Raw genomic sequence first — 25,639 nt, forward strand, 5'->3', positions numbered from 1 at the left:
GCCTTACCTTTGAGGTTACTTATACTGAAAGAAGAGTGTTTTCCCTAAGGCCTTTTACGGAGCTTCATGGCTGAGTGGGAGTTTGAACTCACGTTTCCAACATATGAACCCAACAGCCTTGCCAGTACAACACACAAATCCATTTTGGTGCTTCTCAGAGTCTGATACGCATTTTGGGGAGGTCTGAAATCACAATTCATTTGGAGTAGATGTGCATTCAACCAGTATAAATATTATCTCCAGTTTCAGAGGAGTATCCATTTATTCCTGGAGGATGTGTATTTCCACCAGCTTGCAGAAATCTATGCTTAATGTGTGGACATTGGGGAATAGGGGTAGTGAAGAAGTAATGTGACCCGCAGTGTAGCTCTTAATTTCTGGTAATCAGTTATATCTAATTCATGTATAAAGGGGCCTATACCAAACCTTAATTTGTATCCATGAGACTTGGGAATTTTGTTGCTGGTTTCAATATGATATGAATTGCATTTTAAATTTGGACTCCTTGGGGACTTTGTACTAGAGTTTTGAAGCATGGAGTTGTAACAGTAGAGTTGGGCTTTCCCAGTCCCTTTCCCCCATTTTAGCTCACTGTGCCACCTGAAGAACTATCCATGAAATGGTATGGATGTAGAGGCTACATCCATCCACAGTAGAGGCTACTCTGGATAGTTCCCTTCTGATTGCCTGAGGGGCCTTTGGATCCACACTGTAGATCCAAAACTGCATGGCTGTTTTGCTGTTTGGAAATTTTGTGGTTGTTAGTGAATTTGTGTGCACATCTGCTGAACATTATGTAGCATATTTACTGTAGCCAAATGAGAAACTTTTTGAGTCGTTAGAGCATTAATTAGATTTGATAGGCTCTGTGTTGTAACTTCAGAAAAGTGCCTTCATCCTTCAGCCAATTTCTTAAAAAAGAAATATTCCATCTATCCTTACCAGGTAACCTCAAGAAAAAACCTAGAATCTGCCTTAAGACAGTTGGAAAGAGAGAGAGCTCTTCTCCAACACAAGAATGCAGAATATCAGCGGAAAGCAGAACATGAGGCAGATAAAAAACGTAATCTAGAAAATGATGGTATGTGAACCAGAATCTTGAAGAGCCATTGCTGAACAATGTTGAACAACATTGTGTTATTGGTGCTTGGAATTTGTAAAAGGCTTTTGTGTTTAACTTACTTACTGTCTTTATTACAGTTAACAGTTTAAAGGATCAACTTGAAGATTTGAAAAAGAGGAATCAGAACTCTCAAATATCCAATGAAAAAGTCATTCAACTACAAAGACAGGTAAATTACATTTCTATTTGTAAATTAAGCCCAAAATCTGAGGGATTAAGTTAGAATTGTCCTATTTATTTTTTAAAAAATTGATGATGAAATGCTTTGCTGCAGTAATACTATCTTGAACATGCTTAAAAGCTGACCGTTTTTGGTTGGTGAGTTAACTCTGAAATTTCTTCATGGTTCAATAGCTGGATGAAGCCAATGCTTTGCTGCGCACGGAGTCTGACACAGCAGCCAGGCTGAGAAAAAACCAGACCGAAAGTACAAAGCAGATTCAGCAGCTGGAAGCTAATAACAGAGATTTGCAGGATAAGAACTGTGTGCTGGAGAATACTAAGCTGAGACTTGAGAAAGACTTCCTCAATCTCCAGTCAGCTCTAGAATCTGAAAGAAGAGACCGAACACATGGCTCGGAGATTATCAGTGATCTACAGGGTATGAGAACCAGTGTGCTAGAAATATTCAGTGTTGCATAACTGCCCTTGTTTTAATTCAGGTTTCATTGACATGCTCAGTAAAAATTACTATTGTCCCTCCATTTAATTGATCAAGAAGTGGTAACATTTTCTCGCTAATTATTCTGACACCATCAAAGCATCTGGAAGATAGATTTTCTTGTTTAAATCACAGTTCATAAAACCTTGCATTTTAATGCCACACATGGCTAACGTTCTTTTTCTTGTTCACTTCTTCCAACATTTTTTAGGCCGAGTATCTAGTTTGGAGGAAGAAGTAAAAAATGGAAAGACTATATTAACTAAAATGGAGACAGAGAAAAGACAATTACAAGACAGATTCACAGATCTGGAAAAGGTAAACAACTCAGATATTTGAATGTTGTTTATTGATTTAATGCAGCAAATATAGTATTTGTGGCATTCTGATCTTCATAATTCCTTTTATAGCAGCAGCAATAGTAGTAATAATAGTAATAATTCATTATTTATAACCCGCCCATCTGGCTGGGTTTCCCCAGTGAGAGTGGGGCAGTGTTTTTCTGTGAATGTATCATGCCCTGTTTTCACCATATCCTGTTTAGTTTGTGACCTCTATGCTGGCTTTAAGTCTGAAGCAATTGCTAAGGACCATCTCTTGCAGCTTTTGTCTTCTAGTGGTATTAGTTGATGATAACTTTAGGTTAGGGCAGCTGTGATATATTATATGTAAATAATTATTTGATGAAAGCTGAGAAATGGAGGGAATGGGGGATATGGCGTTTGGGATGTGTGAAGAGTGTTGAGATTGTCATGTTGCTTCTGTTCCAAGAATGTCAGCTAATCTTGCTAGCCAGTTAGCGATGCTGAAGAATCAGAAAGTTTTTATCTCAGAAGATCTTCCTCATGCTGCAACACTAGTTTCTATTGGTCTGTGATGGGGGTGGGTGATGTACAGCACTTCTAATAAACATCCTGTTTCCAAATGAATGTGTGCCTTAAGGTTAGTCTTTTATTGGGCAAAGACCAAGACAAAGTCAGAAATGTGAATCGAAGCTTATATTTTTCTTGTAATGACTGAACAGGCATTCCAATCAGATTGCATATTTTTGGTTTATGGCACTAGTGGGATTATAGTCAAGCAATTACATTTGTGCGTGTTTACTTAACAGGAGAAGAGCAACATGGAGATAGATATGACGTACAAGCTTAAGGTCATGCAGCAGAACTTGGAGCAGGAAGAAAATGAACATAAGGCAACTAAAGCCCGACTAGCAGACAAAAATAATAGCTATAAGTCCATTGAGGAAGCCAAATCTGAAGCCATGAAAGGTAAGCATTTAATGTCACACACTCATAACTTCATTTATTTATTATATTCATATCACATCCTTTCTTCAAGGAAATCACAGCAGCATTTTCGCCTCACAGGAATTCTGTACTGTGGCTTAGACTGAGAGATAATTACCCAGCCAGCTTCATACTTGAGTGGAGATGGAACTGGATTTTTCCCGTATAAGTCCAATTCTCTAGCCACCACCCACAATGTCTAATCTGAATTTAAAACTTTATTAGCACAAGTTAGTTGTGTTGGCATAATATAAACCAAGACGGTTTAGCTTCAGAACTCTATTTGGTGATGGGGGTTTGGTCAGAGGCAGGGACAACATGGGCACTGTGGCTGTCATATTTACAGTGGAACTTCAGGTTATGTACCGTCCTTCTTACGAACGCTTCGGGTAGTGAGCTCTGCTAACCCGGAAGTAGGTGCTCCTGGTTGCGAGCGGAAGTTGCACGCCTGCGGTGCGGCAGCAGCAGGAGGTCCCATTAGCGAAAGCGTGCCTCATGTTAACAACGGTTCTGGGTTAAGAACAGACCTCCGGAACAAATTAAGTTCATAACCGGAGGTACCACTGTACATATGTTCAGCAATCCATACGTCTTAGTGTGCAGTTCTGTGATCACATCCCTGAGACTAACCTCCATTGATCCCAACGGGTTGTATCCCGTGAAACCATTGTGTGAGTGGAACAACTAACGCCTGCACAATGGAACTTCCTCTCTGGATTCCTCCAACCCTCTGGGGCAGATAGGTAGGTGTGGGCGGAGAAGCGGGAGGGAAGTTCTGTGGCACAAGCAGAAGTAATTTGCTCTTGCAGTGACTTGGTCGGATTCGACCCAATGGGACTTAAGTTCTGAACAGGCAATCACAGAATTTGCTGTTAAGGGTCTTACAAATTGCATAATGGTGCCTCTGAATGTGTCTGACGTTTTATATTTTGTCGACAACAACAACAAAAGGATGAGCAAGGATGGCATTAAAAATGGTTTTGACAGAATTGAGGTCAGTCGTACCCAGATAATTTAGGTCATCTTGCCGCTTTTAAGACAGGCATTGAATAGCTTGGGAAAGAAAGGAAAAACTTTTTTGCATGTAAATTTTGCTAGAGATAAATCTCATGCTCTTAACAATGCTAATGAATTTATTTGATGTTTTACTGTAATCTACAGAAGTTTCCAGAACTGTCTAGTCAAAGATAAAAGATAGATAAAGCTGGCGGGCAGTCATGCATCAAAAAGTCTATCTCACTTTCACAAAAGTGAATATGGGTAGACAGTAAATGAACGTGTCTTTGAGTAGGAAGCAGAAATTTGACAGTAAATTGAAGCTAAGGAGATCTGCTTATGTAACTTAAATTTCTCGTTCAAGCTGGCTGGGTAGAACTGAAAAGTGTTTGACAAATAGGCTCTTCAGAGTATTTTTTTGGGGTCTAATTTAAGAGGATTCCAGTTATGCTGGTCCTTCACTGTCAGCTGTATTTTCAATGTCAAGCTGTATATTAACTTTCTTACATTAAATGGTGGTGATGCGTTTGTTTCTCTTTTGCTTCACAGAAATGGAAAAAAAGCTTTCGGAAGAAAGAGTTTTAAAATTAAAAGTGGAAAACTGCTTATTAGAAGTAGAGAAGCGGTGCTCCATGTTGGATTGTGACTTGAAGCAGTCGCAACAGAAAGTAAATGAGTTGCTAAAGGAAAAGGATAGATTAAGTGAGAACGTAAGTATTAAAGAGGAAATTTGCAATATATTTAAGTGTTGTTCCTGGTTAGGTCTACATAAGGCTCCCCCACCCATCAGTGGTATTTTGTACCAAGTTTCTGTTTAGCTTCTTTACCTTAGTTCTTTATCACAAACAAGTGTGAGATGAGGTATAGTAACCAAATAGCTTGCTTAAACTCAAATAATTAACATGCACCGTTATATGCCCTCACTTTGGCTCTCCTGCCCAATGAAACATTGTGCCCTGAGAAGCCATTCCTGAGGCTCAGGGAACTCCATGGAAAAGCTGGGGGTAGGTGTTGTGCTGCATTGGGAGAAGACTAAAAATCAGGGATGCGGGCAGGCTACACCTCAGTGTATGTTTAGAAGTGCCTTATCCAGTGCTTTTTTTCTGGGGGGACACGGGTACGCATACCCCTAAACATGAATCTTTATACTTTTGTTCGTTTACTGTATTTATTTTCCCCAATTTGAACTATAAAATGGTGATTTTCTTGAGTCAAAATGAGAGTACCCCTAAGCATTTTTTTCGGGGGGAAAGCACTGGCCTTATCCAAACCAAGTACCGTACTGAATCTACATCTTAATCCCCTGTGTAGGTTACTTGAAATATATATGGGGCATTTATTGCAGTCTCATTTACCCCATGTAAAGATGTGTTGGTATAAACAGTGACACAAGTAAGAGTGTTCGTTGCAAGTCACATTCACCTGTAGAATTTACTGCTGTGTGAGTGTGATTAAAATTGTAGTCTTACAGCCCCAATTGTATGCATGTTTAATCATCAATAAGTACCACTGTGTCTAGTTGAGCTTATTTCTAGCTATGTGTGCATAGGATAGCAACCTTTTAATGATTTTTAATAATACAAGTAAGGGCTGTACAAGATGTTTTGAAAACTTTTAAGTGTGGTTGATTTTCCCAAAACTAATTTCCTTTGGTTGTGGAGAGAGTGTTAGAGGTGATACCTTCCTTCTCCGGACGTTATTACTCTGAAAAGGTTTTGAGCTATATATATTTTCTTTTTCTTCAATCTTTCAGTGTTCAATCAGTCTTAAAAAGTGATTTCCATGGTGGATGCAGAAATAACTGCTAGTGACATGTAATGAATGTTTACCTGCTCTTCAAAGTAGTTTTGGCAAGACAGACTTTGTCCCCATTTTACCTTCAAACACACACTTAAACAAAGTGAGCCCAGTGGTATTGTTACTTTTATGAATATTTGTACATAAAACATATTTATGTATAAAAGGAATCCATTTGTTTTGTAGGTTGAAAACCTGACACTAAAAATAGAACAGGAAACACAAAAGCGTTCTCTGACACAAAATGACTTGAAGATGCAAACACAGAATGTCAATGCACTGAAAATGTCGGAAAAACAACTAAAGCAGGAAAACAATCATCTGTTGGAAATCAAACTCAGCTTGGAGAAGCAAAATAATGAACTTAGAAAGTAAGCAAATTCTACAATTGGAATGTTTATTCTTACCACTTTAGATAGATAGATAGATAGATAGATAGATAGGTAGGTAGGTAGGTAGGTAGATAGACAGATATTTACTTAATGTTATTTATAAGAGTATTTCTATACTAATATATGAAATATCAGGGTGGTTTAAATGCCATTAAAAAAAGAAGAAGAATTAAGCTGGTTCATAAGCCTGGTGGCTTAAAAATGCATTCAGGAGATGCCTGAACTGCAGAAGCAATGATGGCTGCCAACTTCTAGTTGAGACCAGTCAGACCTCTGAAACACGGGAGGCAACTAACAGTCATCCTCTTGATGATCTTAGTGATCTGTTCCATTGTAGTTGCTGAGGATTCACAACTTTCATGAACATGGCTAAACTGGAGAGTTTGGGGCCACACATAACACGATCAAATGTGTAACAAAGATTTGATTCTAAACTGACAAAGGGCTGGTAAAGAATTGAGGATACAATGAGGCAGGTAATCTTGTTGTTCTTCAGGTCACCCTGAAAGATTAAGAAGTACCAGAACATGCATTAGTATTCAGATTTTCCCCATTTCATTTATTCTCCATTTTGAATGTACATGCAGCAGCTTAGTTGCTGCAGAAACCACTTCAGTATGGAGATCTTACCTTGTCAAAGCAGTTGTCAGTAGTGGCCACACTGCTGTGGGTGCATAATCTCCCTGATATATTGTTTATGAAATAGAGCAAGGTCCTTGTGGGAGAGTATTTATAATAATAAAACTCAATAAAACTTCTAAACCTGCTGCGCTGCACCATTCAGTCTTGCATACAGTCATACCTCGGGTTACCCCGCAGCGACCAGGAAGTAACGGAACGGGTTACTTCCGGGTTTCACTGCTCGCGCATGCGCAGACGCTCAAAATGACGTCACATACACGAAACAGAATGGCGAATTGCGACCTTCTCACATGCAGATGTGGGTTGTGTTCTGCTCAGGTTGCGAACGGGGCTCTGGAACAGATCCCATTTGCATCCAGAGGTACCACTTTATCTCTCCCCTTTAATTTAATCACCTGGTTACTGTGGGGTAAAGGTGTAGTACAAAGCCACTTCAGATACAGATATTTAATAAAGGTATTTAAGTTTATTACAATATCATTAAAGGCACAGGCTTATCAGATTACTATAAAATAGTACTGTATCTTTAAATGAGTACATGTTCTATTAACTTGTTATTGTTACTTTAAATACTAACAACTTATATTCTGCTGATCTGCCAACAAGAGGATGGGCACAAGCAAATAAGGCACTGAATCCTTCCTTCTTTTGTGACAATGGCAGGGCCTTCCAAGAGGCAGAAATGCATCTCGCTTGTGTTTGAGAGTTGTACTCCCAATGTACAGCTCAGAACTTGCTAGCCTTCAGTGTACAAGAATTCTAATAAGCTAATTCTGTACATAGTCTTCCATTAAAATCTTCCTGTTAACAGTTTTAAGAAGTTATGTTGGGGGAGTAAATATATGGACACCTTGCCTTAAATATTTTGTCCATTCTAAAGGAAAATTAATTTATTTTTAATTATAAATTTTCTAATGTTCTGGAAAAGATGAAAGGCTTCAGAAAGAAATGAAGGTAGGCCTGATTACCATAGTGACAGGTGAGCTGCTGTGAACTCTTCACCTTTTCATAGTGAGCTCATTCTTGAGAGGAGGATATTTGCTACAGGGTTTGTGCTCTAGTCCCTCCTGCTGCTCCCTGCCAGCTTCTGCCTGCTTCTAGGTATTTTTATTAGCGAGTGAGATAATTGTAGAAAAGCGCTGCTAGGCAAATTTAGGATGGCCTCCAACCTGAGGTGGAGTGCGCACTAGTGCCAGGGAATTTTGATGCCCTTTGGAGCAATTTTGGATACACTGTATCCAAGGTACACACAAGCTTTCTACTGGCTTGTATTATATATACAGTGGTACCTCGGGTTAAGAACGTAACTTGTTCTGGAGGTCTGTTCTTAACCTGAAACTGTTCTTAACCTGAAGAAAACTAAATCAACTTCCAGCAGACAAGACAGAAAGCTTCTCACATCAGATACGTTGTAGTGCACATTACAGAATGATCATTAAAGCTGAATTCAAATAAACAGAATTTCTTAACAGTTCTCTTCTGCCCTGCTGTCATTATGGACTACAAGGAAAGGCAAACAGTCTGGCAGTAGAAAATCCAATTTAATCATGTGTGCAAGCACCGTTAATCAGAAGAACCATATTATTTTAAAAATAAGTACATGTTATTCTAACAGGGAACGTCAAGATGCAGATGCACAGATGAAAGAGCTTCAGGATCAACTTGAAGCAGAACAATATTTTTCGGTATGTACTGCATTGCCATTGTTATTATTCCATTCATTAAGTGTAGCATAGGCATTTTTCTAGGGGTTTGTAGCCATCTCACTGAGGTGTAAATATCATATTTCCCCAGTGGAAATTAGTAGGTTTGCAATCATGAGGGTAGTTTTCTTATAACTTAACATGGTTTTGCATTTTAAATATGCTTCATAGTAGCATATTAACACTATGCAATTTCTGTGGAATCAAAGTAAATTGCCTTATCTTTGTACCCTGAGTGAACTGCAGAGATAGCACATTGGCCGAAATATTGGGAAATAATAGAAAACATCGGAGGTAATTGGAGGTTGCAGAGCTTTGAAAAACTAAAGGATAAGGTGCAAAATTGGCTACACTATGCCCAAATTAATGAGGTTTTTAAGCTAGATAAAAAGGTAGGATTCCAGGTGGAAAGATCGAAACTTGAGACAGAGTTGCTAGAACCAAAGACCAAGGTATTATCGAGAATGTACAACTTGCTGCTTAAATGGAACACTCAGGATGAGACAGTTAAGTCAGCCATGATAAAATGGGCTCAAGACATTGGTTACAATATTATGTCCGAAGACTGGGAAAGGTTATGGACCACCGGTATGAAATTTACGGCATGTAATGCCTTGAAAGAAAACATTATGAAAATGGTATACCGGTGGTACATGACCCCAGTCAAACTTGCTAAGATATACCATTTGTCTGACAATAAATGTTGGAAATGTAAGGAGGCTGAAGGGACATTCTTTCACCTCTGGTGGACTTGTCCAAGATTGAAGGCCTTTTGGGAAATGATTTATAACGAGTTAAAAAAGGTGTTTAAGTACACCTTCCCCAAGAAACCAGAGGCCTTCCTTCTGGGCATTGTCGGCCAGAAGGTGTTAAAAAAGGATAGAACTTTTTTTATGTATGCTACAACAGCAGCAAGAATCCTTATTGCTAAGCATTGGAAGACCCAAGATTTGCCCACACTGGAGGACTGGCAGACGCAATTGATGAACTACATGGAACTGGCCGAGATGACTGCAAGGATCCGAGACTTGGGAGAAGAGGCAATGGAGGAGGACTGGAAAAAATTTAAAGACTATTTGCAGAAGTATTATAAGTTGTATGAAACATAAGACGTCGTATGATTGGGAACGTTAGCCCCAGCAATGAAATTTAATTATTTATGAAACTGACAATATTTATGAAAGAATCAAAGTTTAAACGGGTAAAAAGGATATTATGTTACATTTTTAGAGTAATTGGAGAATAAGAGATTTAAACTTAAATTGCAACTGAAAATGTAAAGAAACATATGAAATAAGGGTATAATTTGCTGGCAAATTTTATTATCAAGAATGCATTCATATGGGAGATGTGGGGAAGTCCAATGGGAATTTGAAATAAGTTGTCGAAATGGTTGAGATTTTCTGTTTTTTCTTTTTTTTTTTTTCCTTAGCTCTGTCTTTCTTTTTGTTTTCTCTGTAATTTGGAAAAAATGTAATAAAAATTATTATAAAAAAAAAAAGAGATAGCACATTGTGAGTTGCTACCTTGGAGTGACAAGGCAATTATGTGAGAGAGATATGGCCTACAATATTTGTTGGTTACATTTAGAGCTCTAGTTTGAGTAGGGCATTTTCGTAGCCCTCACTCCTGATAATGCCAGCAACTGATTAGTGTCTGTTCATTGTGAACACTTGCTCCTGTTCTTGCAAGATTCCACATCTTGAATACTGTAGATGTTAAGGCAAAATGAACCTTCTAACGGGACTTTTTCCGTTCAGGCAACTGAACCCATCCCACAGTATTTACATCAGTTTCCCTTTTTAAAATTTCAGACTCTCTATAAAACGCAAGTTCGGGAATTAAAAGAAGAGTGTGAGGAGAAGGCCAAACTTGGTAAAGATATACAACAAAAAATGCAAGAGTTGCAGGATGAAAGGTGAGAATTTGGCTGTTTGATTCTTGGCCATGCGCGATTGAATACCACTATTTGAAATTCAGAAATGATAGAAATAATTTCTTCAACCACAATAATAGTTTATCACTTCTTTGTAGAGACTCTTTGGCTGCACAACTGGAGATCACGTTAACGAAAGCTGACTCAGAACAGTTGGCTCGCTCCATCGCCGAAGAGCAATACTCCGATTTAGAGAAAGAAAAGATCATGAAAGAGTTAGAGATTAAAGAGATGATGGCAAGGCACAAGCAAGAACTTGCTGAGAAAGATGCCACAATAGGATCAGTAAGTAGTTTCTATCCATAAGTAGTGTGATGTTTCCGCAAGAGTTTTTGATTTTGGACACAAACTCATTCAGCATGATTGAACAGGTTGCTGGTTTATTTTTCAAGCCAAAGAGTAACAAATTTCTACTTCATTTTAGCTTGAAGAGGCAAATAGGACGCTAACAAGTGATGTCGCAAATCTTGCTAATGAAAAAGAAGAGCTGAATAACAAGCTCAAAGAAGTCCTAGAACGTGAGTGTTGTGGTTTTGTTTTTTTTAAAGTAACTTCTTTTATATCGGAGTCTATTATTTTTTCACTTTGCAAATATTAGTGAGTCTGTTTTCATTTGCAGGAATGTCCCAAATGAACGCAGAGGAAAATGATATAGGGGTGCTTAAGAGTCAATATGAGAAACAGCTAGCTTATGAACGAACAATGAAAACACAGGTAAAGTATGAAAACTGTGGGAGAAGGAGTTTTGTTATCACTGTACATTATATATGAGAGAAAATACTACAGGTAATGCAAATAAAATAAGCCCTGTAAATGTTTATAGCACTAGACTCCAATATAATATCATTTCTCTGATCGCTTCCTTGTTCAAACTATTCAAAACTTTATTGGTGAACTATAGTTTATTTGGCTTTGTGGATAAGAACTTAGGACAAGCATTTTTAAAATCTTTGAACCTTTTGGTAATGACTGCTGCCAAGCTCAGGGTAGAATATATTATATTTTGATCAAGTAGAAAACTCAAACAAAATGCTGTAATTGTGGGTTGCAGAAACATCTGATTCTGTAATCCTAAGGTAACTGTTTATTCTTCTTGTGCATCTCCCTCCACCAGGCTGTAAATAAGTTAGCTGAAGTGATGAACCGTAAGAATCCTATCCAGCGAGGAGCAGACACTGATGTTAGAAGGAAAGAAAAGGAGAACAGGAAACTGCACATGGAGCTGAAGTCTGAACGTGAAAATTTATCCCAGATGATGATCAAATATCAGAAAGAGATCAATGAGATGCAAGCGGCAAGTACCTGTACACAGATGTATCTGGCAACAATAAATTGCTTAATGGATTAATAAATTGCTGAAATAGAATTTGATCTGAAAGAATGCTTCAAAAGTTGACAGACCTTGTAGAGTTTGTAAATATTTCCAATCGTTGAATCTACCTTTGTATTCCTAAAACCTTTGCAGCAGTCCTACTGCCCTTAGTCTCTTGTTCCTCTTCTCATTGCATGAGCTTTTGTAGCCCAAATGTGCTATTTCATAAGGTTACATATTCTCCCCCTGCCATCATCCAGGGGGATTAAAATTAAAAGAATGCTCTTCCAATAAGCATGCCAAGAAAATCCTGCAAGCCAGATTATATAAGGTGGCAAATATTTAATAATAAGATGAGGTTTGATTTGTGCTCCTTGAATCTCCTTTTATAGCAAATAGCGGAAGAGAGCCAGATACGAATAGAATTGCAGATGGCTCTGGACAGCAAAGATAGTGACATTGAACAGCTTCGCTCACAGCTGCAGTCAATACGCATTGACAGTACCAGTATGCCATGTGGCTCAGGGGAAGCAGATGCTGATGGTAAGATTCATTCTTCATTAGCACACTTATCTTTTGTCACAAAAATCCAGTGTTTAAACTGATTCCTTTCCATAGCTTCCAAAAGTCGCTAGCAATGTAATTTTCTCACCTACCTACCTTGCCACTAACATTTTGACCTTTTAGCACCTTCTGAAATGTGAAGAATATAGTTATTATTACCCCCCTAAAGCTATTCCGTTCCATTATAACTGAAGAAGTAAATGTTTTTAAAGCTCTTTTGTCATTAACTTTTTGTGCACTTTATCCCTATCATGCTGGGTTCTCAGTTCATATTACTCAATCCCACACTATGGAGTCAATGTCTTTTACCTACGAACGCTCTTCTACCTCTGTCAGTATTGCCACTAAGCCTTCCAGTTCTCGTGTGTTTATCAACTCTGATTCTGACTCAGAGGAGGAATCGGCGTCTTCTGTAGAAGTCCCTTCAGAACCTGACAGTCCAGGTGACATTCCTACAAACCATTTAGTGATGGAATGCTGCTGCTCCTCTGAACTTTCATTACTAACATTGCAAGCAGTTGAACTCAAATATAGTTGTGTTGCATGAAGAATGAAGTTGCTAAGTGAAGAATGAAGTGGCCCTTTTAATCTAAAGTAGCCACTGATTGTATTCCTAATTAAGAATACTCTAGAGGCATATGCATGCAGTATGCATCTTTCCCCTTAGCAACAGCCCCTTCCACCCTTCTCCAAGTTGCTGCTAAGAAAATTAGGGCTTGCTGTGGCGATCACACAGGGCCCCCAGACGTTTCATGGTCTATTGACCCTGTGCCACCACTGCGGTTAGCTTTCTTCGCTGCCACCACCCCGCTGCTCACGGGGACACACGGAGTCCAGACAGTTGTGAACATAAATAATCAAGTTTATTTTTAAATGCAGGAACAAGTGTATGGTTACAGTTTATTTTTCTCTTGTCAGTTTCCTAATCTTAGTTCCTAACAACTTCAAAGTGAATTATTCCCAACTATCTATCTGACTCAACCTAACAATTCCTCTCACCCTCTCACAATACAACTCTGCCAACCCACACCTAAGCCTCCCTCTTCCTTCTCCAACACCCAAGCCTCAACTCCCAACTGACAAACCTCAACTGACTTTCAAAATCTCCCACTCTATCTTTTACTCCCCCCTTGCATTCTCACTGGCCAATCACATCACACCCATTTTAACCCTTTCCTTGACCCATCCTAGGAGGCAAAAGCCACACTTGCAAACTTAAGTTGATTCATTGACAGGAATTGTTAGTTAAAAGTGGAAGTTGAGTGACATTCTTTTCATTTGTGGATTTTGTTTCTCAAATGGCACTTTTGACAATTGTCGCTTCTGTTTATCAAATTGCACATATATTCCTCCCTTCAGTAAGCTAAAAAAAGATGCTTACATTGAGAAATTGACTGTTATCAATTATATTTAATTATTATCTATTAAAAGACAAATGATGAATCAATCCTGAATTAATCACTCTAGTGAAAGTGCACTGGATTATTATTTTTTTAATTTAGGAAGAAAAATGATATGGAAGATCTTAAAAGGGTGTGTGCTTCCAGATCATCTACAATGCCAAATCTAGGTATCTTAAGTTACACATTCAAAAGGGCTCATCAGCCAGTGAAATAACTAGGTGACTTAGGCCCATTTCAGAAATCAGTGCCCCAACCTTTGGCTTGCTGTTGCTCTAAATTCACGTACTGACTGTGCAGGTATGTGAGCATACATTCACAGTCTCACTGCCAACTCTCTACACAAAAGACACTGAGTTGAGTACTTGCTGCTGCTTTGGCACTGCTTCTCTCACTCAGTTTTGGTAGCCTGCTTTCTTCTATGATATGTTAGGTAAGGGCTTCCTAGCTCCCATGTAATGGTACAATAAATCAGAAAGGTAATCAACTAGAGGTGATGGAACAATACATTCTCTAACATTATGAGAGCAAAGTAATAGATACCTTTGGGTTGGTCCATCCTCTTGTCACACCTGCCTTACACGTTGAACATCTGAAAACTCTGATCTGAAACATGACATTTAGAGACTAGGTTTTGTTTTTTTGTAAAACTTTCCTTAGGCAGATATCTTATATGGGAAGAGCAGGGACTACTGGTAACACAAAGCTGAGAAAGCTGTACTAAATATATTTAAATGGCACTCAGGTGTGTGGACTGGAAGAATTCAGAAGTATTCAGATCCCACAGATTACAGTGCTTAAGAATAATTAACTGACTTTTGCTGAAACAATGAAAAGCTATTAGGATAAGAAGTTTATAGAGGGAAAAATGGCATTTGTTCTTGTCATTGTATCATTATCTTATTAGGGAAATAGGGACATACAATGTAACATACATCTTCCCTCCATTCCTTTCCCCTAAAATCTAAAAGAGGTGAAGTTGGTTGAATCATTGGTGACTCGGTGCTGCTAATATATTTTCAGTGCTAGTAGGAAAGACAATAGAGAAACTGCTGCAGTTCTGTGTTCAATTAATCAGGGTGTGTTTGTGTGTGCGCACGCATATGCAAGTGTGCAGAGTGTATCAGGATATTGACAGTGGAAGCACATTAGATTTTATAGGAAGGGGAACTGAAAATGAGGGGGAACCTTCTATATTTTTTCAAAGGACTTTCCACCAAAAGTTAAACAAAGCATGTCTCAGTGTAAAGACTACAATACAAAACATATTTTGTTAATCTTTGTTTTCCCTATGCATCAATATACTTCAAACTTTTGTTCTTGCTAGAAGTTTTGCAAACATTCACATTCTATTTTGTGAAATCTAGTGGGCTGGATACTGACTTGCCTCCCTCATCTCTTTTGCCTAAGCCTTGTGATTCGGCTACCTCCACCTTCAAGCCACTCCCTTTCAGGTCATTTCTTCTTCCACAGTCCTCTTCATCTGCTGTCTCCCTAACAAACACATTGCAACATCCATTACAATATAAATAAAAGAATGCATTACATAATACTCATGAAAACACAGTCTAAAGCAACAGACTTTCTTTACACAAGGGAAGCTGTTTAAGGCAGTACAGAGGGTCCAGATTCTGCGCCGAGAGCAGGAAGCCTTGAGTACATTGTACAACTTCTGTGTTTAATACTCTGGAGGTTTAGAACTAGGAGAATTTGCTGTGTGTGCTTTGTTAACGTTTTCCAAAATGAATCAGAATGGATGGCACAGACATTTCCTTAAATAGTAATAAATGCTTTAGATATGTTTCTGCTGTGGAACATAAAACATTTACTAATAGGAATGTGTGGTGACACAATTTTATGACTAGAGCTTTGCTCGTGTTTGCTTCTAAATTTCAGCTGTTTTGAAATATGGTATTTGCTTGCAGATGAACACAGCTTTCAAGAAAACATTTTTCTTAACTTGACATGACTTTAAAAAGTAGCACAATACCTATTCAATATTAATTGTTTTGATGTTTGCTCACTTTAATACTTTTCAGAGTCACGGCTAGAGGGCTGGCTATCATTGCCTGCCCGAAACAATACAAAAAAATATGGATGGGTTAAAAAGGTAAGAAATGCATGCAATTCTTAGAGCTGTTACTTGGGGCGTGATATGCAGTTATTTTAATGCTCTGTTCAGCATGTGAAAACATGAGGCCACTACAGATTTGGGTGTGGGTTGAGAGAGGAAGGGTTGTATATGCACATTTTGGCTATCCATCAGCATGAAATCCAATTACAATCTTAAAGCTAATGAAGGACTTGACGCTTTAGTACATTGGGATTTTGTTTTTGTAATTTAGTTGAGCTTTTATCATGCTTGCTGCATCATATCTTAAAGAGTTTGTTCTTTTGCTTATATGGTTTTGATGATGTTTTGCCCATTGTTTTTGATGTGACTATCGCACCATAAATCGTAACAATGCATTTACTGGGTTAGATTACTTTGTTGGGCAAGTAGCTGTAGTTATCAAACTTTTTAAGTAATTTGTTTTGTGATGTGGTTTAATCCTATGAAAGTATTGTCATGGAAGAAAAATGGCATGTATATATCAAAGTTAAAATTTGTTGCCCAACCTGTGTGTTTACTTACATTTTTTTTTAATTTAAAAAACAGTATATAATTGTGAGCAGCAAGAAAATACTGTTCTATCACAATGAACAAGAGAAAGAACAATCAAATCCTTACATGGTGTTGGACATAGAGTAAGTATTGTTTTGTGACATTATCTTTTTGCTTCTATTTTACATGATCTTTCCTATGAGTTATTGCATAGCTTTTGCTGTGTTTTTAAAATTCTTTCCCCCCTGATTTTTTTGTAATGTTTTATACCCATGAGCCTAATTAGACCCCAAGGGTCCCAATTTGGCCTATGAGATCATTTCTCCCAAATATTGTCCCTTAAAGTGCCCTCCTAGATGTTGATTAACAAGGGAGGCTTCCTGTAGCTGCTGGTCAAGTGATTGGCAATAGAGCAGGCCTACAAGGGTTGGCTGGTTTACAGAGGTCCTTGGCTGCATGGTAGAGTTCCCCATGGGGAAGTCCATGGCACAACTGACCCCTGCCCAAAGCAGGGCTTGGACACTGCCTATCAGCTGATGGGCAGAAACTTCAAGCCCTGCCTGATTTGCTTTTTGCTTTGTATTGCAATTTGAATAACTACAAAGGAAAAATGGGTCACCTGAGATCATTTTGATGTCAGGTGATAGAAAGGTGGGCCAGACCAGACTTTTTAATAATTATAATGAAGAAATAATTAATAAAATTCTGTCCTCATGCCATCTAATCACAGAGGTTTATTATGTAAATTTGTAATGGTCAAGACTTAACCAATCCTTTGTTCTAATTAAAGACGGCATACATACAGTATGACATCCATTTCTTCTTATTTTGACTTGATTGCTGTTTGTTTAAAGAATACATAGGCAAAGAGTTTAAATATTACTTGGAGTAATATTTGTTTGCCAGTTTAAAAAATGTACTGATTGTAGAATTTGTACTACTAAGTCTTTAAAATACTGTATTATTAACACAGGTGCATCTTAATTTTAAATTATTATTTCATGTCCAAACTGAACTCTACTGAAGGGAGAGCTTCCATAGACTTTCATAGATTAGTATTGTTTACATTACTGTTTCCTATCTCACTTACATTTCCGCTGACTTTCTGCATGTGTGCTTCTACAGCAAATTGTTCCATGTTCGGCCTGTCACACAAACAGATGTATACAGAGCAGATGCCAAAGATATCCCTAGGATATTCCAGGTATGCCTTTTAAAAATTATGAACAACAAAGGGGGGAGAGGGTAGTAGAAGATATTATGCATTCCTTAAATAGTCTGAGTACACCTGACGTGGTATGGTTTCACTTGAAATATATTCTGAAGTGTAACCAAATAAAGGGATTGGGAGTTGCTATTTTTCTTCAACTGTGGAGTTGGATGGCAGAAAAGTTAAGTCTTGTATTACTAAATGGGTGGAGATCAGAGTGCCCCACAAGAGGCTCCTTTCTGTAATTTCATTCCCGTTTATGTATCTCTGGGCTGGTTCAGGTGAGCTCCCAAGTTGGAAAGGGGAGTATGTCTACCTCAACAGGATGCTTTCATGGAAGAGAGGATCAGGAAGGTGATTTTCACCCAGTCGTCCTTGTTCCCTGCCCCCCTTGAAATGCTTCTCTGGAGGGTTTGGGACCTTCCAGAACACAGCATGCCTCCCTCCAGTGAGAGCTTCTGCTGGATCTCAGTCCCTTCTTCTTGTAGAGGCAGGCACTCCTGTTTGCGGAAGGAACACTCTGCATTCAGCCCATCACATCCACCATGTGAATAATAGACGGGATGCTTCAAACTGTGTTGCCCACCTGACATCATTTCACTTTCTTTTTCATTGTTTTTTGCTGTCTTTGTTTGTGCTGCAGTGCAACCAATTTTTCCCCTTTGTAAAACATGCCTCATGTGTACCAAGTATTACTGATACAGTTCTTTCCATTTTTGATTCCAGATCCTGTATGATAATGAAGGAGAAAGCAAAAAGGAGCAAGAATTTCCTGTGGATTCTGCAGGGGAGAAGTCAAACTATATTTGCCACAAAGGCCATGAATTTATACCAACACTCTATCATTTCCCAACAAATTGTGAGGCATGCATGAAGCCATTATGGCACATGTTCAAGCCTCCTGCTGCTTTGGAATGCCGCCGCTGCCACATTAAATGTCATAAGGATCACATGGATAAAAAGGAAGAGATTATTGCACCTTGCAAAGGTACCTAGCAAGACTATAGTATAAAATGGATTGGTCTGTTAGAAGAGTCAGATGCAACTCTTCTGTCGAGTGAAATGCTAACAAGGTTGCTTATAAAAGTGAGTTTAGTCAGCTTTATGCATTTGGGATGTATGGAAGGTTTGTGACCTGGTTCACATACAACTCTAAGCTATGGTCTGTTTAACAAATCACAGATGAGCATACAAACCATGGCTTGTTTCTTCAAAGTTCAGTTTGTTTTCTAGTTGTTCTTGTCTCGTGTCTTTTGCAGCTTAGTGAGCAACCAGGGTGAGAAGACCAAAAAACCATGGTTTAAAGAAGAGTGCTAGGTTTTCACCTAACACTGAAACCATATTTAAAACAAATCAAGGTTTGTAAATGAACAACAAACCATGAGCTCAGGTTATGATTTGTTGATACTAAACAAATTATAGTAAGTGGCTAGGGAGGGTTCAGAAGATCAAAGGAATCATGGTTATTCTTATTAAATTATCTTACTAAACTGGCTTAGCATTGTGTATAAACCAAGTTTCTCTGTAATTTTTAACTGTTTGTGTCTTTCACAACTCAAAGCCTTTTGCTTCTGAAATATAATTGAGAGAAAAGGATGTGTTGTGATGTTCTGAATACATGGATAAATGCTAACATGACTTCTGTGCCCCTTGGCTTTAAAACTTTGTCTTCAAGGAATCAAACAAGGTGCCCTATGTGTTTGGACTTGTTCTAGATGGAACTTTAGCTCTGTCCGCTCATTTGACCACTGCTCAACAAAGCTTTTCATCTTTTTAGAGTTAAGCCAAAGTTGAGTCTCCTGATTTCAGCAGGGGAGTTGAGGATCTTAAGTACATATGTATATATTCTGATTTTGCTGATTTTAATGTGTTTCAGTAAATTATGATATTTCAACTGCAAAGAATCTACTACTGTTAGCCAGTTCCACAGTGGAACAGAAGAAATGGGTGAGCCGCCTAGGGAAAAAGATTCCCAAAAAGGCTCCAGCACCAGATCCCTTTGCACGATCATCACCAAGAACTTCCATGAAAATACAGCCAAACCAATCATTAAGACGGCCAATTAAACCAATCCAGCTCTCCCCTCCGAGCGAAAAGAAAGATTTTCCTACCAGGTAAAAAGTGGCATGTGGGAAATTGTTAATATCCTTGGTTTTCCCTTCTTGCTTTTTAGATTACTACACTGGACACTTCACATAAGACAATTTTAGTTTTTTCTTTGACGGTCTCTAAAGCACGGCATCCTGGCAGCATTTTATTACTTCGCCCACAATTTATTTAGCTTCTTGTGGAGTATGGGAAATAAATTGATGTAAACAATAACAGGCACTTCCTTAACATTTAAATGATTTTGTATTGGTTTACACTGCTATTTTATCTTTTATTCCATATTTCATTACAGCATTGATTTCAGAAAAATAAAAAGTCATTTAATGATAAATATTGTTTTGTTAGACTGGCATGAAATGCAGTGTTTGTGCATTTCATGCTCAGCCTTGTTTGTCAGCTGTGCCCTATATAAAATAACATTTCAGTTTTATGGTGAATATTCATGTCAAAAAGGCTATTGAAATGCCAAATATAAAATGTACAAGAGCTGCTGTAATCCAGTCTAGATAAAGTTAGCTACTATCCGTGCAGCTCATAAATCCATTGTGTGTGTGTTTTAAGTCTGGCTTTCTTGATTAGGGCCCATAGTTTTTACTTAAAGCCCAGGTTTTAAGGTGAATATTGTTCACCCAATTGTTACGTTGTGTCAGAATACTACTAATCCACTCTTAGGAGGGGAAAGCACCACATGACATACTCCAGGACGTGTGTGCAATTCTTGAGATCAAAGCTATGCTTTGTTAGTTGCATATTCTTTATTGATGAGACAGGGCTATGAAAGCACACAGGAATGGTGTATATGGATTCTAGACTGCAGCCAATATGTCACCATTACTGCATCAGGAGAAAGTTGCACTAATTGCCATATTAAGAATTGTTTTTGGTGGACTGTGGCTCATAAACTTTAAAACCTCATTTTACAGATTAATTGATGTGGCATATAGAGACTGGGATTGGTCATTTGATGATATTGATTTTGATATTGATTTTAATATTGATGATGCTGGGAACGATAACGATCTTGATGATAGCGATGATGATGATAACGATGTGTTTGTTCTGAAGAGGTAAATGGGTGACTATCTGTAGGAGAATGGATTGGCTTTCTTAAAACAAAGCATGCTGTTTGGATTTCTCTCAGCAGTCAAAGTGTGCCAGCTTAAAAACTCCCAAAAGCAATTTTACGACAAATGCAAAAAATATTCAACGATGCATGCATCTTAACTTCTGAAGTATTTTGAAAATGTAGTTCTCAAAACCCACATGGCCATCTGTGTTGTGAGATGCTCTTCAACTGTGTATTACTAACTTTCTGCAAAAAACGTTTATTTATTAAAAAAAAATGTATGTTTAAGTTTTTTATATGTTGCTCCAGGCTCAAATGTGGGCAGCAACATATATATGTTTTGAAGTGTGGTGCAGCTTTTATTTTAGCTGATAACTTGCATACGTATTGCATTCTTTGGTAGTGCCGTGAGAACTTGATATGCTTTTTTTGCATTGGTGTGCCATTTTTATTTTTATAACAGCTCATTCGTGATAGAAGGGACCAAACCTCGGTACAAGAAGCTAGCATAGAGCAAGCGTGAGTTAAGGTAGCGTAAAGTGCTGGCCAAGCTGCCCCAAGCCTTGCAGAGGGAAAACAAGCCTTTAAATTACTGTTTGGGTTGCATCACCCTTTTTGCTGGCCAAACTTATGCCGGCTTCTACGAACATGTGACCAAACTGGAGAGTTTTATGATCTAGCCAAAGTACCCTCTCTCTGGTCCTGCTGCTATATCCCCGTGGGACACCTGCCTGCCCCCAATTTCAGGGTTTACACCTGCTTTCCGGTCAACCAGACTTGGCTTAGCTGGCTGGGTCCCAGCAGAGCCAAGAAGAGAGACATACGCTAACTTATTTCTGACCAAGACGCATATGAAGAAGTTAAGCTGGCATACCTTGGCTTCATCCAGAACCTCCTGGCTCAGTTGGATACCCACACTCATCCCAGCAGATCTCGCTATAGGATTGCTCTCTAAGTTGCTTTGCATTGGAGCACCCATGTTGGAAACTGTTTCCCCAAAGCAAATATGGCCATCCCTGAGGAGGATCTTGGAACACTCCTCCACCCTGGTCAGCCAAGAAATGCTAAGACTTTCAACCCAGAGTTTCTTTTTGGTGAAATACCTGTATTTTTCTTTACTTTAGTAGTTTTTTAAATACGAAAATAGGAACTGCTAAAAGCAAAAAAGACACACCCTCCCCACAACTCAGCAGCTGCATTCACATTGGAAGCAAAATGGGGCTCAAAACTAAGAGATACAGAAGTCTCGTCTTGAACCCTTTAAGGGGGTAATGGTGGTCAAAATCACCTTAAAAGCAGGAAGAGGAGGGCTGTGTATGCCTGCTGCCCTTGAGCTGTTTGGAAAACTTATTTTGCCTGGTGCCCACTGCTGTTTGTTTAAAGGGAAGAAGGAAACTAAAGTCTTCATCCTTCTAAGACAGGAAGGGAACAGGAGATCAAACAGATGTCCTATCAAACGATTTCAAAGCAGGTTGGAAGACACCCTTGACTTGTTAGGCTGTCCCAGGCTGGTGGGAGGCCCAGCAATTTCCCAGTGCTGCTTTTGGCTTGGATCTTGTTTGGGAGCCTGCAGGCAATAGAATTAATTTCACTGTTTTCAAATATGTTTTCTAGATTTTACTGACCAGATCCATTTTTTATTCTTTTTCAGCTAACTGCCTCCTATGAATACTATCACTATTGGAGACGATAAGACTGAACCATCATATTCCTGGGGTTACGAATATATATATATATAGGTGTTTCTGAAAGACAGTTCAAGTATAAATAGATAAGAAGTTTACAGAGGTGTGTGTGTGTTTTGCTGCAATACAACATACTAATAATTCCTGTGTTTTTTTTTAATGTAATCCCTCTGGATGACTGAGCAAGTTAGGAATGGTTGGTGAATAGTACAAGGATACTCTCAGATTCTGTTCTACAAATTCTTTCTGGGAAAGACTCGCACTACATGTCACAAGAGGAATAAAAGGAGTGGGGAAACGTGATGAACCCATCTCTTGGTCAGTTTTTTTTTTTAAAGAAATGCAACCAGCAATTTTGCCAGAAAAAAGGGCGATAAGGAGGGTCTGACACACTTATGAAGACGGCATCTTAAAGAAGTGACCATTATACTGTGTGTGTATGTGTTTTGGTGTGTAAATATGTATATTGTACTGTAATGCTGCAAGAGGGTTAAAAAAAACTTTCCACTTTATTTTTTATACATATTATTCATATACCATTACCTGCAGTTGCAACTATGCACATGTATAAAGCCATACTGTTGAATTTTGCCATTCATTATCTGTATATCAAAGGCTGCATGTCTGTGTTCAGCAGCGACATATAATAATAACTTCCAAGTATATATCCAGTTACTACTTAATGGGCAGTCCTCTTTTACCAGTCTTGAATGCCTTAAATTAATGTAATTTCCTTAAAGTCTGTGCCCATTCTAGATATTTAAGAGAGATAAAGGATGCAGAGGTTTGCCAGCTCTTAGGATGCAATTTTGCTTTGTGGCAGAACAATATAGTGCACTATGTTTACAATATAATAGTTTATATCAATGTCAGTCTATTCTGAATGTATATCTAAATAGGGAGGGGAGGGGAGGGAGGGGTCAGTTGAGTAATGGTTTCAAAAACAATGATCTGGTAGTATTAGAACTAATATATAGCTTTCATGCTTAGGCATAACTTCCCATCCACTCTTTGTACAAACCTCAGTATTAGTCATCGGTTTTATATTACCCTTACTAAGTGCTGCAAAACATCGTTCTGCCTTTGTTTGTTTTTTGCATACTATCTATTTTTACATTTTCACCACACAATATCTAAGGACTGTCACCAATCCTTAACGATTGAAACATACTGTAGATGTATTTTAAACTTCTTGAATCCTGTTCTCTTAGCACATAGCATTTGGAATAGGAAAATAATTTCAGTTGTGTGTTTTTGAGAACATATGTGAGGAAAGGGCCTTAGAGGCACTTAATCAGATTTTTTAATAAAAAAAAATTTGATTTTGTACAAAATATAATTTATGTGAGATTTTTAATGCCGTGTCCATAATTTATCCAGAAAAATGCATGTTTTATACAACTACAGTATGCTATAATGTTAAAACATGATGGCAGTAAAAAAAAAGGAAAAGAAAAAAGAACTATTGTAGCCTCCTCCTTGGTCTCTCTCTTTTTTTTCATATGTTTACATATATTTGCATATATATGTTGTGTGCTAGTGCTAATGAAATACAGAATTAACATTTGAATGAAGGAAATGAGACATTTCACTAGGTTGTTTTCCTTAGTAGATATTTGAAAGGAGAGAACCAAGATTTATTTAACATCTCAACCAAAAAAATTGGATTTCCACCCAATAGACACCCATAAGGTACAATTCACCAAACAGGACCCCACTCCCCTTTAGTTTTCAGTTGCTTCAGGAGGGCTTGTGCAGTAGAATGCAGTAAGTTTGAGTTCACTACAAACAGGGATCTTCTCTCATTCAAACCCCCTTGAAATAAGTAAGAATTTGTTTTACTGAGTCACACATGGAAAGAAGTTCCACTGGCATGGGCCTATAAGTACACCTTTCCACTAAACCACTGTGACTCACCAACCATATATTCAGTTATACTGTTTATACACACACTAGGCATGAGAAGCTGTGCATCCCATAATTTAAAATATACCTTTATCATTTCAGTTATCTTTAAGCCCCAATGGCACAGCAGGAGTTTATCATTTTACCTGCTTGTTTTGAATAGTGAGAGTATAGCATATTTTTAAAAATGCATATTTTGCATACAAAACTTATTTTTAAAACATGTATACAATAAAAATTGTTTCCATTCACTGAAGGCATACATATTTTATATAAAATTGTTATTTGTGGGAAGTTCTGAATTGGAAGAAATATATATATATTTTTAAATAAACTATTTGAGTAAGACTAAATAATTCCTGATGTTGGTAAGTTGATTTTTATAAATTGAAGTATGCAAATCGAACATCTTGCATAGAAATGTTATTTTAGAATTCTGAAGGACAAAATGTTGCTTACATACATTTATAGGGAAATGCATTTTTAACAGTTCTTGGAATCAGCTAACCAATGCTGGACAAAATGTTCCCTGTGTTTAAAAGTAGCTTTGTGTAACACCTTTTGAAAGATCAGATGATGTTCTATGCCTCATTAAAAGAGAGAATTAAAAGAGAGAAGCATTAATTCACGTCCTTTCCAGAGAATAGCATAAGCACTGAAGCTTGGCAGAAGAATAGCAGGTACATTCAGGACTTGTGTTTGTATGAGCCAATCTGTCAGAAGATAATGGGACATCCAAAGGTTGAAGGGACAGCTATCAAATTTGACCACTGAGGAAAGGGTGGTGGTGGTGAGAAGGGGAGGCCATGTCCTATTTCCTCATGAGCAAGAGTTCAAATCAGTTCCCTAAAACAGCATTGGACAACAATTCTGTTGCATATTTTGTTGGAAGTAAACCCCATTGAGCACAATGGAGCTTTGGTCTTAGTAAACATTGGCAGGATTGTTCTGTTTGTCTCTTGCCTATGTAGACCATCCTTTGCCACCATCACATTTTGGATCTGATTAATTTGCAGGGACTCACTCTTAGGTAAGGAAAATAGGTGGGCCTAGGACCAGCTCCCTCTTGGCAGAAGATGGTAGTTGGACATCAGTCTCAGACTCTAGCAGTGGGATCATATTCTTAAATCCAATTTCCCAAAGCTGCCTATGGTACCGGAGTCCCCTGAATGGATGCATTTTTTAAAAGAAAGACCACTGGATTTTCCAAATTTTTTAAGACTCCATTGGTTAAGGTGAGGCCA

The 25,639-nt window shown here is 38.1% G+C and overlaps 1 protein-coding gene across 6 annotated transcripts in view; it reads left to right on the top strand.

The window, feature by feature from the left end:
• ROCK2 (Rho associated coiled-coil containing protein kinase 2) overlaps positions 1-22,793 on the top strand; it is a 69,078-nt gene extending 46,285 nt beyond the window's left edge. For 3 of the 6 annotated variants that reach the window (XM_082218232.1, XM_082218227.1, XM_082218228.1), the window contains 22 exons: positions 946-1,081; positions 1,201-1,292; positions 1,478-1,724; positions 1,996-2,102; positions 2,896-3,055; positions 4,619-4,779; positions 6,053-6,237; positions 8,516-8,585; positions 10,418-10,521; positions 10,638-10,824; positions 10,964-11,057; positions 11,159-11,253; positions 11,654-11,833; positions 12,244-12,394; positions 12,682-12,858; positions 15,855-15,925; positions 16,475-16,563; positions 17,546-17,624; positions 18,357-18,618; positions 19,507-19,744; positions 20,663-20,806; positions 22,457-22,793. In XM_082218232.1, the coding sequence (XP_082074358.1) occupies positions 946-1,081; positions 1,201-1,292; positions 1,478-1,724; positions 1,996-2,102; positions 2,896-3,055; positions 4,619-4,779; positions 6,053-6,237; positions 8,516-8,585; positions 10,418-10,521; positions 10,638-10,824; positions 10,964-11,057; positions 11,159-11,253; positions 11,654-11,833; positions 12,244-12,394; positions 12,682-12,858; positions 15,855-15,925; positions 16,475-16,563; positions 17,546-17,624; positions 18,357-18,618; positions 19,507-19,744; positions 20,663-20,806; positions 22,457-22,460 (3,033 nt within the window). In that variant the 3' untranslated portion in view covers positions 22,461-22,793. Of the gene's footprint in view, positions 1-945; positions 1,082-1,200; positions 1,293-1,477; positions 1,725-1,995; positions 2,103-2,895; positions 3,056-4,618; positions 4,780-6,052; positions 6,238-8,515; positions 8,586-10,417; positions 10,522-10,637; positions 10,825-10,963; positions 11,058-11,158; positions 11,254-11,653; positions 11,834-12,243; positions 12,395-12,681; positions 12,859-15,854; positions 15,926-16,474; positions 16,564-17,545; positions 17,625-18,356; positions 18,619-19,506; positions 19,745-20,662; positions 20,807-21,268; positions 21,329-22,433 lie in introns of all 6 variants that reach the window. The other 3 variants (XM_082218229.1, XM_082218230.1, XM_082218231.1) reach the window with 3 other exon arrangements.
• Positions 22,794-25,639: the final 2,846 nt, after the last annotated feature.

The sequence above is a fragment of the Podarcis vaucheri genome (assembly GCF_965113315.1).
Source record: "Podarcis vaucheri genome assembly, chromosome: 3".
NCBI classification, from domain to species: domain Eukaryota; kingdom Metazoa; phylum Chordata; class Lepidosauria; order Squamata; family Lacertidae; genus Podarcis; species Podarcis vaucheri.